The 14,834-nt window shown below is 46.5% G+C and overlaps 1 protein-coding gene across 2 annotated transcripts in view; it reads right to left on the reverse strand.

Moving 5' to 3' along the window:
* The window catches only part of LOC100383285 (uncharacterized), a 32,204-nt gene that overhangs the window by 14,254 nt on the left and 3,116 nt on the right, over positions 1–14,834 (reverse strand). For both annotated transcript variants that reach the window (NM_001175945.1, XM_035965979.1), the window contains 9 exon segments: positions 4,794–4,912; positions 5,015–5,075; positions 5,191–5,304; positions 5,455–5,514; positions 5,766–5,855; positions 5,955–6,027; positions 6,139–6,217; positions 6,287–6,333; positions 6,774–6,832. In NM_001175945.1, coding sequence (NP_001169416.1) covers positions 4,794–4,912; positions 5,015–5,075; positions 5,191–5,304; positions 5,455–5,514; positions 5,766–5,855; positions 5,955–6,027; positions 6,139–6,217; positions 6,287–6,333; positions 6,774–6,832 — 702 coding nt within the window.

Genomic DNA, 14,834 nt, shown 5'->3' on the forward strand with positions numbered 1-14,834 from the left:
CCCCTTCCGCATGGGCCGCCCCCGCATGAGGTGTCACTTGGGTCGCCAGGACAGCAGAATTTTCTTAGTCGGGTTTCTAAAGCTGTTGGCGCCGTTCTTCCACTTCCGAAGACAGCGACTGAAGGCCGACGACGAAGGCATCCCATTCCCCCTCCGGACGCGACTCGCCGGAGTCGGCGCGTTGCGGGGCTGGGAGTGGAGCAAATTCAGCATATTCCCAAAGCCAGAAGGACAATCATGAAGTCCATCCTTGTGGAGTCAGATAGTGAACATCTCAGCCAACAAAATCTGGATGCATATGCGAAGCTCTTCCAAGCACCCCTGTCTCGTGTCCAAGTGGAGGCTGTCGCTAATCTCTTTGGATGGGTGGTGCCGGATGAAGAAGGTGAGGCTGTTCCCCCTGGGACAGTCACTCTGGTCTGCTGATTGCAGCCCGCGGTCGTCTTTTATTACAATTGTTTTCCTATGGATCCCTCCCTAGTCTTATTCTGGAATGTCCGCGGTCTCAACTCCGCCGCAAGACAAGATGCCGTAAGGAGTTTGGTGAATTCATTTAGAGCTGATGTAGTCTGTTTACAAGAAACAAAGTTGGTTAATTGTGATCGTCGCACTGTTCTGTCAATGTTGGGCGCTGATTTTGACAATAATTTTGTTTGCCTCCCCTCGGTTGGGGCTAGTGGTGGGGTGCTGATCACTTGGAGAGCAAAATTGGGGAGAATTGTTGCCTCTCGAGTGGACTCCTTCAGTGTTTCAGTAAAATTCAACCCTGCTGACGGCGAGGCTTGGTGGCTTACCTGCGTGTATGGACCTCAAGGATATGACAGAAAAATTGCCTTTATGAATGAACTGAGAGAGATCAGAGCTGCTTGCGCCGGGCCTTGGCTCCTTGGGGGTGATTTTAATCTCATTTTCAGAGATGAAGACAAAAACAACCTTAATATTAATCGGGCCATGATGGGGAGGTTCAGAAGGTGCATCAATGATTTAAGCATCAAAGACATTGACCTTTTAGGCAGGAAGTATACGTGGTCTGGTGCTAATAATGTGCAAGTCAGGCTGGACCGGGTTTTCTGCTCTTCGGATTGGGAGGAAAAATTCCCCAATTACCTGCTGCAAAGCTCAGCTTCAGAGGATTCAGACCATTGCCCTCTCCTGTTGGGATTGAAGGACAACCACACGGGGAAACGGAGATTTCATTTTGAATCCTTTTGGCCCAGATTTGATGGCTTTCTGGAAGCGGTTACTAATGCTTGGGGTTCTGTTCAGCAGTCCTCTTGTCCCCTCAAGACCCTTTCCCTAAAATTCAAAGCGACGACAAAAGGGCTGCAAAGCTGGAGTGACAGAAAGGTTGGGAATTTCAAACTGCAACTTGAGCTTGCCCGAGAAATTTTGCTGCAGCTTGAAGTGGCAAAAGAGAGCAGAATTCTTAATGTTTTGGAGACATGGCTGCTTGGGCGCTTGAAGAAATGCTCTCTGGCTCTTGCCTCCTTGATCCGCTCGATGGCTAGGACTAGATCAAGAATTGCCTGGCTCAAAGATGGTGATGCTAATACAAAGCTCTTCTACTCTTGGTCTCGTTATCGGAAAAGGAAAAATTTCATAGCCAAAATTCATGACGGAGAGCAGCTTGTGACCAGTCATAGTGATAAGGCTGAGGTGTTTCGGTCCTTTTATTCTGATTTAATTGGTACAGGGCAGCAAAGGTCCAGATCTGTCAACCTTGACACCATAGGACTACAGCACATTGACCTTCAGGGGCTCGAACAACAATTCTCTGAGGAGGAGGTGTGGAATACCATCAAACAGCTCCCTCCGGACAAAGCCCCGGGACCTGATGGGTTCACAGGCCGTTTCTATAAGACTTGCTGGTCAATCATCAAAAAAGATATTATGACTGCTATCTTGACTGTTTGGAACAAGGATTTTCGAAATTTCAGATATCTCAACACAGCCTTCATCACTCTGTTACCTAAGAAAGAGGATGCCATCCTTGCCAAGGACTTTCGGCCTATTAGCTTGATCCATAGCTTCGCAAAGTTAATCACGAAGGTCATGGCAAACAGACTTAGTGGTTATATGGACAAGTTGATTTCTAAGAACCAAAGTGCGTTTATCAAGGGCAGATTCATCCAAGACAATTTCATGTTAGTTCAGCAGACTGCAAGATTGCTGCACGCTCAAAAACAGCCCAGAATTCGTCTCAAGTTGGACATTTCCAAGGCCTTCGATTCGGTATCTTGGTCCTTCCTTCTTGAAGTGTTGGAAAAAGTTGGATTCGGCCCCATATGGAGAGATGTGATTAGTGGGCTGCTTATGACCTCATCTACCCAAATTATGCTTAATGGAATACCTGGGGAATACATTCAACACAAGAGGGGCCTGCGGCAGGGGGACTCGTTGTCCCCTCTTCTTTTCATCATCGTTATGGATGTTCTCAATGGCCTAATTGTTAAAGCTGCTGATGAGGGCATGCTCCAACCCCTCTCAACACGCTCCATTCAGCACCGAATATCGCTCTATGCTGATGATGTGGTGATATTCTTGAGACCGGCTGCTAGTGATCTATACTTGGTAACCAGGATATTGGAGCTGTTTGGGGACGCCTCGGGGCTAAAAACCAATGTTCAGAAAAGCAGTATGGCCCCCATTCACTGCTCTCCGGTTGACATGGAAATAGTAACTCAGACTTTTCCTTGCAAAGTTGAAATGTTCCCTCTTAAATATCTCGGGCTACCTCTTTCTCTCAGGAAGTTAACCAAGGAGCAGCTGCAGCCACTTATCGATAGGCTTGCGGACCTCTTACCTAATTGGAGGGCCGACTTGATGTCTCGTGCTGGCAGAGCTATCCAGGTGCAGCATGTGCTCACGGCAACAGTTATATATCACGCCATGGCTTTGGATCTACCTAAGTGGGCTATCAAAGCTATTGACAAGATTAGACGTGGCTTTATTTGGAAAGGTCGAAAGGATGTGCTCGATGGCCACTGCTTAGTTGCTTGGGGCAAAGTGGCACGCCCAAAGGAGCTTGGTGGGCTTGGCATCTCAGATTTGCAAAGGCTGAATTGGGCCCTTCGAGTTAGATGGTTGTGGTTGGAAAAAACAGATCCCTCGAAGTCTTGGGCTGACTTACCTCTCCAGAGTTCCAGCACTCTGAAATCTATTCTCTCTACAGCTTTGACTACTGAAGTTGGTGATGGTCGTAACACCTTGTTTTGGAGGGACAGATGGTTGATGGGGCTGAATGTTGAGGACCTTACCCCTCATATTTTCGCCCTCGTCCCAGCCAGGATTGCCAATAAGAGAACGGTGGCAGAAGGTATCGTGGAGATGGCTTGGATTCGGGACCTGAGAGGCACCATCACTTGGGCTGTCCTTTCTGATTTTTTAACTCTTAGTGAAGTCATTGCAGATTTCTCCCTTAGTGATGGTGTGCCAGACAAGCATATCTGGAAATTTTCCCCGACAGGTCAATACTCTGCAAAGTCGGCATATGATATGTTATTTCTAGGTTCCACTTCTTTTGGTGCATTTGAACGTGTTTGGGAGACTTGGGCACCTCCAAAGTGCAGATTCCTTCTTTGGCTTGTCTTGCACAATAGATGTTGGACCGCGGACCGTCTTGCTAAAAGAGGACTTCCACATCCCAGTGCGTGTCCTCTTTGTGACCAAGAAGAGGAAACAATACAACATCTTCTCATCTCTTGCGTCTTTGCAAGACAGTTCTGGTACTTCTTGTTGAGCAGGTCTGGATTGCCTAATCTTTCACCGGACAACGCTTTTTGCAGCCTAGATGACTGGTGGAGCAGGGCTGTGGAGAAGCTTCCCCGTGATCTCCAATCAGGTTTCAATTCTATAGTTATCCTTGGCGCTTGGAGCCTTTGGCGTCATCGCAACGACTGTGTGTTCAATGGGCGGTCGCCGAGCCTTGAGAATTCTCTCACCCTCGCTGGCGATGAGCTCAGGATGTGGTGTAGTGCCGGGGCGAAAGGGTTGAACCTGCTTTCAACTCTTGCGTTCATGCTTGATCCGGGGGGATAGTCTTGTATCAGGTCCAGAGTGGTTAAGTGTGGTAGTGGTGTTGCGTTGGTTGGTATGTTGTGTCTTGTGAGGGGTGTGGTGCGTCTGTTGGTATGTTGTTTGCGGCGTGTGTGTGTGCGTGTGTTGTACCTTCTTCTATCTATCTATTAATGGAATGATACGCAGATCTCCTGCGTGTTCGAGAAAAAAAAAGGTACCTTCCCAAGGAAGCCCGTCTATAGATAAGATCACTGTTTGCCTAAACGCCCATGATTTAAACAGTAAAAAGAGTACCCATGTAGTTTTGGACATAAACAATCCATTAAATGGTTTGACCATTTAGACGGTCAAAATAGAAAGGAGGAAAACATTATTAGATGACTAAATGGCCTTTTAATTCATTGATTAGTGAATAGGACAATTTCAATCACCACATTGGCATCAAACTAATTGACATCGTAAACATACAACAGGGAATGCGATTTTAGTTTCCTTCTCAAAAAAAAACTTGCTATAATACTTATCTTTACATGCATAAATATGAATATTTGCTACAATACTTGATTTTTTATACATAAAATATGTACATTTAGTGGTGCTGCACAAAACTGTTTGGGCTGTTTAACTTTGTTTAAACAATGTTTAAACGGTCTACACGGCAAATAAAGGGTGACTGACTGTGTACCATTTAGCTTTAGGGTAACACTAGATAAGATTGTAAAGTTAAGCATGGGAAAAGTGAATCTACTGAAGTTAACAGAATAAGCTATTCATACCATGTCACTGGATTTGTCACCACCAAGCATTCTTTCCATGGGCACACCGAAAGAAACTTGTGGACGCAAGTATCTTTCCCATGTTAAAATGTTTTCTTCCTCATTGCAAGCAACATAACCTAAAACAGCAAGCCAAATTCACCAGGGACTCAGAAGTTACTACAGCTGTTTCAGAAATTAACAAGAAAAATGGAAAAATAATCGTGAGAAGAAAATATCACCAGGAACAGTATGTTGTGCAACATGTGATTTCACAAGAATCCGGCCACGTTTTAGGTTTATCTACCAATATTACCATGAAAAGAATTAATGTATGTATGAAAATGCAGTCAAACATATCTTCAACATTATTATTTAATTTCATCAAGCAAAACACAATTTGGGTCAAGCACCTTACTGTGCGGAACTTGAGAACTGATATGGACTGATAGCGCAACCAAAGATGTAGAAGACGAACACTCAGCCAAGTTAAAACAAGAGTTAAGTATGATGACTTTACACCTGTCTTATCCTAGAATAAAAACAGCAACTGTAAATGGATATAAAAATGATGGCATCTGTCTCCATCAGTGCGATATTATAACTGATCAATAAGGTTGCCATACAAAAAGGCGGTTAGATATAAACAACATATAAAACATAATGAACTGTACATATATACCATAATGAGTACACCGATTGAAAGGCCTAAAAGCTGAGCTCCTACTTCCCATACTTCCTCCTGAAAATGCAATGCTATTTCTTAAAGAATTATTCTTGAAAGGAGTTTTAAGGCATTTTTTGTCCTTACATCCAAACAAACTTTTAAATGATTGTAATTTGTAATTTTGTTTCGTTTTCCACAGAAAAAAGAAACATTATATAGTATATTGATTCAATCAGATCCGAAATCCGTGACAATGTCAATGCTGCAGTTAGAAGGCATTATAACACAACTGACTACAAGAAAAGTATTTTTACTGAAGTCGATACCTTTGCAGCAACCTCTCCAAGATTTCCAGATTCTGCAAAGTGATTTTGGATAACGCGAAATGAAGGATCTTTAAATCCTCTTGCTATGGCCTGCTTGAAAAACTGAAGTCAATGATCTTACACACCATAGGGGCATAAAATGTCAGCTGGAGCCGAATTAAATGCGAGCGCAATATCTTTTCAGAATACCTTTGCAAGGTTCCCTAATGATGCAAGTGGGAGAAAGTAACCTGGATATAATGTAGTGCTAAGCTCAAATATGCTGCAAAATGGTACAGATATATTAGTACAGAGTTTTGTTTCATCATTAGACTACTTGTAACATGGTTATGAAGATCTGTTTCTGTTATTTTAAGAACTTATTATTGCCAACCTTCCAGCACTTCCAATGAAATCTGCATACATCCTCCACTTCTTTGGGTCATCATCGAAAAGTGCTCCAAAGCGTCCACCTAAAGATGCCATCCATAAATCTTCCTAAACACTAAATTCTGAAATGATGAAAAAAGTAATAACAGTACCAATGAGAAGACGTCCAAAGGCCCCAATGCCATCCTTTGATACCCATCTATGGTTTGAATCAACAGGGTTCAAGTTAGTATGATCATACGATAAATTATCCACTCACATTTGCATCATGTTTTAATGCACCTATATATTTCTCCTATGTGGCCATGATTCATGACAAATAGAAACTCAGTCTAGTTGCCAAAAGGGATATAATTAATAGTTGAAATGAGTGAAAACCCTAACCCTGATTAGGGTTGGGACTTGTATATATAGACCAAGAGGTTGTTGGGCCTGGCCCATTACACAAGGGTATGACAATAATTACAAGGGGCTAACCCGAAAGCCCTAAGCGGGACTCTAGCATTAACAAAGCCAAACAAGAATGGGACAGAAGGCACCTAAAATATTTTCATCTCCCTGAAGCAACAACTCTAAGGTTTTTACTTTCTACTTTTTAGTAACAGATAAAACTATATGAGTAGCAAAGATGATTATGACCTGATAGCAGCAGCAGATGCAGCTGCAGAAGTTCCTGTAAAGGACCCAACACCTACAGCCTGTACCAATCTAAAATCAGCTAATCAGTGATGGTGACATAAAGCCATGACTGACGTAATATACTTGAAAAAGTGAGATACATAACATATTGATCAATACACATAACTTGAAAAAATAGTATGAGTACAATTCATGTGTTGCCAACAACATGAAATTTTGTCTCGAACACACAGGAGATCTGCGTATCATTCCATTAATAGGTAGAAGAAGGTACAACGCAACACACACGACACACACATGACACGACACACACATGACACAACAAGACACAAGACGCAACACAGCAACCGCACACAACCACTCTGAACAAGACACTAGACTATCCCCCTGGGTCAAGCATAAACATAAGAGTTGAAAGCAGGTTCAACCCTTTCGCCCCGGCACTACACCACATCCTAAGCTCATCGCCAGCGAGGGTGAGAGCACTCGCCAGGCTCGGCGACCTCCCATTGAACACACAGTCGTTGCGATGACGCCAAAGGCTCCAAGCGCCAAGAATAACTAGAGAATTGAAGCCCGATTGGAGATCACGGGGAATCTTCTCCACAGCCCTGCTCCACCAGTCATCAAGGCTGCAAATTTGGGTTTCGGGCAAATTTGGTGTGATATTGTTAGCATTCTTCTTGCTTCTGCCTCTTCCCAAGTGATGCTTAATGGTAAACCAGGTAGGAGAATTATTCATAGACGTGGTCTTCGGCAAGGGGACCCTCTTTCCCCCATGTTGTTCATACTGGTTATGGATGTGCTAGGCTATTTAATTAAGGAGGCTGCTAATGATGGTTTGATGGTGCCTCTGTTAGAAAGTTCAGTTCATAACCGTATCTCTATTTATGCTGATGATGTGGTGATTTTCCTCCACCCGGTGCCTCTTGAATTAGTAATCACCATGGACATTATCAGGATTTTTGGGGAGGCAGCTGGGCTCAAAGTGAATTTGGCAAAGAGCAGCGTTTTCCCCATCCACTGTACTGCTGAAAATCTGGATACCATTCATAATCTGCTGCCATGCGTTGTTGCCAACTTCCCCTGCAAATATTTGGGGGTGCCTCTATCCTTAAAGAAGCTCGGCAGACAACACTTTCAGCCATTCATTGATAAAATTGCAGATCGTCTTCCCTGCTGGAAAGCTGACCTGTTGACTAGAGCTGGAAGACTGATTATTGTCCAGACTGTCCTGTCTTCAATGAATATCTACTTAATGATGGCCATGGACCTTCCTTCTTGGGTTTTCAAAGCAATTGACAAGATCAGAAGGAATTTCTTGTGGAGAGGGAGGAAAGAAGCTTTGGGAGGACATTGCTTGGTAGCTTGGAACAAGGTTACAAGGCCAAAAGAATTTGGAGGCTTGGGTATATTAAATCTGCGATTGATGAATTGGGCTCTTAGATTACGCTGGCTCTGGCTGGAAAAAACCGATACTGACAGACCTTGGGCATCCTTTAAAATAAATGCTCATCCTTCAGTAAAGGCCTTCTTCTCGGTAGCAATCTCCTCGGTGGTGGGCAACGGCAGAAACACTTTGTTTTGGACAGATAATTGGATCAATGGACAAAGTCTATGTCAGCTGGCCCCTCATTTGGTCCAGATGGTCTCTTCTAGGGCTAGAATGAGGAATGTCCACGATGCCCTCATCTCAAGGAGCTGGGTCCATGATATTAGAGGAGCTATCACTGTTAATGTTTTGTCTGACTTCCTCAAGGTTTGGGACCTCACTACAGACTGGGTCTTAACACCAGATCAGGAGGATAAACATTGCTGGAGGCTTTCAAGCTCAGGATTATATTCGGCCAAATCAGCATATACCGGTTTCTTTCTTGGAGCAACAACTTTTAAACCCTGGAAAAGGATTTGGAAATCATGGGCTCCAAATAAATGCAAGTTCTTCATGTGGCTCGTGGCCCACGATCGCTGCTGGACAGCAGATCGACTTGCAAAAAGAGGACTGCCTCACCCTCAATTCTGTATACTTTGTGATCAAGAGGAAGAAACGATAAACCACTTGCTGGTTTCCTGTGTTTTTTCTCGGGCTGTCTGGTTTCAGATGATGAAATCTGTTGGGTTGCAGCATCTTGCTCCTAACCCTGCGTGCTCCTCCTTTGAAGATTGGTGGGAAGGGGTTGCTGCATTTTCTGCTGGTCCAGTAAACACAGGGCTGCACAAGGGCTTGAACTCTTTGATCATTATTGGTGCTTGGGCCATCTGGAATCACCGCAATAGCTGTGTTTTTAATGGTGTGCAGCCTAGTCAAAGCATGGTCATCAATTGGGTCAAGGAGGAGGCTCATCTCTGGTATAGGGCTGGAGCCAGGGATTTATCTAACATCCTTATGCTCCAGTAATTTCAGTAATTTCAGTGGGTATTCTTTAATTTTAGTCTCCATGGTCACGGGAGTAGATGTCTTTTGTTGTTGTTGATGTTAATTCTCTCCTTCTCCCTATAGCCTAGTGTTTGTGGGTTCGTGTGGAGTTGTACGAGGTTTCCTTGCCTCACCCTTTCTTCTTAATATATTGATACGCAGCTCTCCTGCGTTTTCGAAAAAAAAAAAAAAAGATTAGGCAACCCAGACCTGCTCAACAAGGAATACCAGAACTGTCGTGCAAACTGCAAAGACGCAAGAGATGAGAAGATGTTGTATTGTTTCCTCTTCTTGGTCACAAAGGGGGCACACGCTGGGGTGGGGTAGCCCTCTTCTAGCAAGACAGTCTGCGGTCCAGCATCTGTTGTGCATGACAAGCCAAAGGAAGAAACTGCACTTTGAAGGTGCCCAAGATTCCCAAACGCGCTCATATGCACCAAAAGAAGTGGAACCTAGAAATAGCATATCATAAGCCGACTTTGAAGAGTATTGGCCTGTCGGGGAGAATTTCCAGATATGCTTGTCTGGCACTCCAACACTAATGGAGTAATCTGCAATGACTTCACTAAGAGTTAAAAAATCAGAAAGGACATCCCAAGTGATGGTGCCTCTCAGGTCCCGAATCCAAGCCATCTCCACGATACCTTCTGCCACCGTTCTCCTGTTGGTAATCCTGGTCGGGACGAGGGCGAAAATATGAGTTAGATCCTCAATCCTCAACCCCATCAACCATCTGTCCCTCCAAAATAAGGTGTTACGACCATCACCAATTTCTGTAATCAAAGCTGTAGAGAGGATAGATTTCAGAATGCTGGAACTCTGGAGAGGTAAATCAGCCCAAGACTTCGAGGGATCTGTTCTTTCCAACCACAACCATCTAACCCGAAAGGCCCAATTCAGCTTTTGTAAATCTGAGATGCCAAGCCCACCAAGCTCCTTTGGGCGTGTCACTTTGCCCCAAGCAACTAAGCAGTGGCCACCGAGCACATCCTTTCGACCTTTCCAAAGAAAGCCACGTCTAATCTTGTCAATGGCTTTGATAGCCCACTTAGGTAAATCCAATGCCATGGCTTGATATATAACTGTTGCCGTGAGCACATGCTGCACCTGGATAGCTCTGCCAGCTCGAGTCATCAGGTCGGCCTTCCAATTAGGTAAGAGGTCCGCAAGCCTATCGATTAGTGGCTGCAGCTGCTCCTTGCTTAGCTTCCTGAGGGAGAGAGGCAGCCCGAGATATTTAAGAGGAAGTGTTTCAACTTTGCAAGGAAAAATCTGGGTTACCATTTCCATGTCTACCGGAGAGCAGTGAATGGGAGCCACACTGCTTTTCTGAACATTGGTTTTAAGCCCCGAGGCGTCCCCAAACAGCTCCAAAATCCTGGTTACCAAGTGCAGATCACTAGCAGCCGGTCTCAAGAAAATTACCACATCATCAGCATAGAGCGATATTCGGTGCTGGATGGAGCGAGTTGAGAGGGGTTGAAGCAAACCCTCATCAGCAGCTTTAACAATTAGGCCATTGAGAACATCCATAACGATGATGAAGAGAAGAGGGGATAACGAGTCCCCCTGTCGCAGGCCCCTCATGTGTTGAATGTATTCCCCAGGAACTCCATTAAGTAAAATTTGGGTAGAGGAGGTCATAAGCAGCCCACTGATCACATCTCTCCAAATGAGGCCGAATCCAACCTTTTCCAATACTTCAAGTAAAAAGGACCAAGACACCGAATCGAAGGCCTTGGATATGTCCAGCTTGAGAAGGATTCTAGGCTGTTTTTGAGCGTGCAGCAGTCTTGCAGTTTGCTGAACTAACATGAAATTGTCTTGGATGAATCGGCCCTTGATAAACGCACTTTGGTTCCTAGAAATCAGCTTGTCCATATAACCACTAAGTTTGTTTGCCATGATCTTCGTGATTAACTTTGCGAAGCTATGGATCAAGCTAATAGGCCGAAAGTCCTTGGCAAGGATGGCATCCTCTTTCTTAGGTAAAAGAGTGATGAAGGTTGTGTTGAGGTATCTGAAATTCCGAAAGTCCTTGTTCCAGACAGCCATGATAGCAGCCATACTGTCTTTTTTGATGATTGACCAGCAGGCCTTATAGAAACGGCCTGTGAACCCATCAGGCCCCGGGGCTTTGTCCGGAGGAAGCTGCTTGATGGTATTCCACACCTCCTCCTCTGAGATTGGCTGCTCGAGCCCCTGAAGGTCAATGTGCTGCATTTCTAAGGTGTCAAGGTTGACAGTTGTGGACCTTTGCTGCCCTATACCAATCAGATCTGAATAAAAGGACCGAAGCACCTCTGCCTTATCACTATGACTGGTCACTAGTTGCTCCCCGTCTTGAATTTTGGCTATGAAATTTTTTCTTTTCCGATAACGAGACCAAGAGTGGAAGAGCCTTGTATTAGCATCACCATCTTTGAGCCAAGCAATTCTTGATCTAGTCCTAGCCATCGAGCGGATTAAGGATGCAAGAGCCAGAGAACATTTCTTCAAGCGTCCAAGCAGCCAAGTCTCCAAAACATTAAGAATTCTGCTCTCTTTTGCCACTTCAAGCTGCAGCAATATTTCTCTGGCAAGCTCAAGTTGCAGTTTGGAATTTCCAACCTTTCTGTCACTCCAACTTTGCAGCCCTTTTGTTGTCGCCTTGAATTTTAGGGAGAGGGTCTTGAGGGGACAAGAAGACTGCTGAACAGAACCCCAGGCATTAGATACCGCTTCCAGAAAACCATCAAATCTGGGCCAAAATGATTCAAAATGAAATCTCTGTTTCCCAGTGTGGTTGTCCTTCAATCCCAACAGGAGAGGACAGTGGTCTGAATCCTCTGAAGCCGAACTTTGCAGCAGATAATTGGGGAATTTTTCCTCCCAATCCGAAGAACAGAAAACCCGGTCCAGCCTGACTTGCACATTATTAGCGCCAGACCACGTATATTTCCGGCCTAAAAGGTCAATATCTTTGATGCTTAAATCATTGATGCACCTTCTGAACCTCCCCATCATGGGCCGATTGATATTTATGTTGTTTTTGTCTTCGTCTCTGAAAATGAGATTGAAATCACCCCTAGGAGCCAAGGCCCGGTGCAAGCAGCTCTGATCGCTCTCAACTCATGAATAAAAACAATTTTTCTGTCATGTCCCTGCGGACCATACACGCAGGTGAGCCACCAAGCCACGCCATCAGCAGGGTTGAATTTTACTGAAACACTGAAGGAGTCCACGCGAGAGGCAACGATTCTTCCCAATTTTGCTCTCCAAGTGATCAGCACCCCACCACTGGCCCCAACCGAGGGGAGGCAAATGAAGTTATTGTCAAAATCAGCGCCTAACATTGACAAAACTGTGCGACAATCGCAATTAACCAACTTTGTTTCTTGCAAACAGACAACATCTACTCTTAATGAGTCAACCAAACTCTTAACAACATCCTGTCTAGCGGCAGAGTTGAGACCGCGAACATTCCAGAATAAGATTAGGGAAGGATCCATAGGAAAACAGTTGGAATAGTAGGCGACCGTGGGCTGTAATCAGCAGACCAGAGTGGCTGTCCCAGGGGGAACAACCTCACCATCATCATCCGGCATCACCCATCCAAAGAGAGCAGCGAGAGCCTCCACCTGGGCACGAGACAAGGGTGCTTGGAAGAGCTTCGCATAAGCATCAAGATTTTGTTGGCTGAAATGTTCACTGTCCGGCTCCGCGAGGATGGACTTCATGATTGTCCTTCTTGCTTTGGGAATATGCTGAACTTGCTCCACTCCCAACCCCGCAACGCGCCGACTTCGGCGAATCGCGTCCGGAGGGGAAGTGGGCTGCCTCCGTCGTCGGCCTCCCCCCACTGCCCTCGGAAGAGGAAGAACGGCGCCAACAGCTTTAGAAACTTGACGGAGAAAATCCTGTTGTCCTAGCGACCCATGGGACTCCACAAGCGGGGGCGGCCCATGTGAAAGGGGCGACCCGGCCACCCCAGCAGCTGGGGCAGGAGGCAAGGCGCCTAGGCTGCTCCCTGCCCCCCGATCACCAGAGGAGCAAGGGGGAAGTGTGGCGCCCTCAGGGGTCCTCGGAGCGCGCTGCCGCCGTCTGAAGAACGCAATGGGCGGGTTCCTGAACTTTGCTTGTTTTGTAGCGGTCTTCAACATCAGTCTGTGTCTCACTCCGGAGGAAGGACAAGGGCTGGAAACGGCCATCGGGGTCATGGGAATTACTTCAGCATCTTCGCAACCCTCCTCGCGCCGCAGCAGCACATCCCCCGCCACCATACATTGAACCCCGACCGGCACAGGAGTCGGAGGATTCCCTACGCAGCTGTCCGCCATTGCATCAAACAAAATACAAGGCTGGCTGCTGCGGGCCTCAGTATCAATCAGAACCCGAGGATGGCTCAATTCCCTGGGGGAATCCGAGGGCCTCAAGGGTCCCAATCGGTCATGAACCGGCCGCCGTTGAGTGTGGGTCTTGTTGCCAGGAACGTCATTGATTGCATCATGTTGAGTACGTGCAAGGTTGTCATCACATCTTCTCCGTGAAGGGGGGGTATCAGATTTGTCCTGATCGTCACCTCCAACCGGCTGCAGTGGAGCACCAGGCAAGAGGCTCAAATCAGCAGGGACCCAACGAATTTGCACCGGGTACACCAGGGCCTTCTTCCCTTCAGCAGCAGAAGCCTGGTCTGGTTCAGTAATCCAGAGGTCTTTCATAGATGGGATACGTTCAGGGTCGCAGCACCAGGCAAGGCATCGAAAGACTTCCAAACTCTGGATATCCAGCGTGTCGGGCAGAACCTGGGAAATGCACGCATGGGGGTTGATCAATTGTTGCACCACCGAAGTCTCCCACGCATGCACCGGCAGACCTCTGAGCTCAAGTTCCACGAGGTGCTTCAAGGAATTACCACCAGCACCCCCGAACCTCGTCCAACGCCTAGAGGAGAGCATGAAATTTTCTTCTCTGATGATAGGGAAGCGATCCACCAGCGTGTCGAGTTGCACTCGGTTGGGTAAGACAGCCAAGAAGCTGGACTAGGAGAACTGACGGAGAACCAATCCTCCCTCCTCCATTTCCAGCCGTGGAGCCAAGACCGACACGACCTCATTTGCGCTGATGTCCCTGGAGCAGACCACTGTGATCACCGCAACCGTCTTGAGATTATCTTCCGCAATAGACATCTGAACAGACCAATCGATAACACAAGCAGTCGCATCAACTGCCGAAAGCATCTGCCACGGGAGGAGGTGGAGCCAGTATCTCCAAAGCCAACTCATCTTCACGCTCCATACGCGTCTTCTTCCTCCACCGTTTGCGCCTGGAGCTGGCAGGGCCGCCATTACCCTGTGCAGTCGAGACGCCAAGAATGCTTCCCACCGGGACAGAGGGGGCGATCGGAACAGCTTCGGGCGTAGCGATACGCTGCCAAACCGAACGGTGGCCTGCCGCTCGTTGGACTCTCCCCACAACTGCCGGTGAAAGCCGCTCCCAGACCGGGACTCTGGGACGCCCGAGCCGCTTCCACACCGGGGCCTTGGGGCAGGAGAAAGACTTGTGGCCAAGCTCTAAGCAGAGGAAGCACCGAGGCTCACTGCCACAACCCGCAGCCCGGTGATCGCAGCCCAAGCAGTTGAAGCACCTCCCAACAAGCTCAGCAG

The sequence above is a fragment of the Zea mays genome, chromosome 3 (genome assembly GCF_902167145.1).
Source record: "Zea mays cultivar B73 chromosome 3, Zm-B73-REFERENCE-NAM-5.0, whole genome shotgun sequence".
Classification (NCBI taxonomy): domain Eukaryota; kingdom Viridiplantae; phylum Streptophyta; class Magnoliopsida; order Poales; family Poaceae; genus Zea; species Zea mays.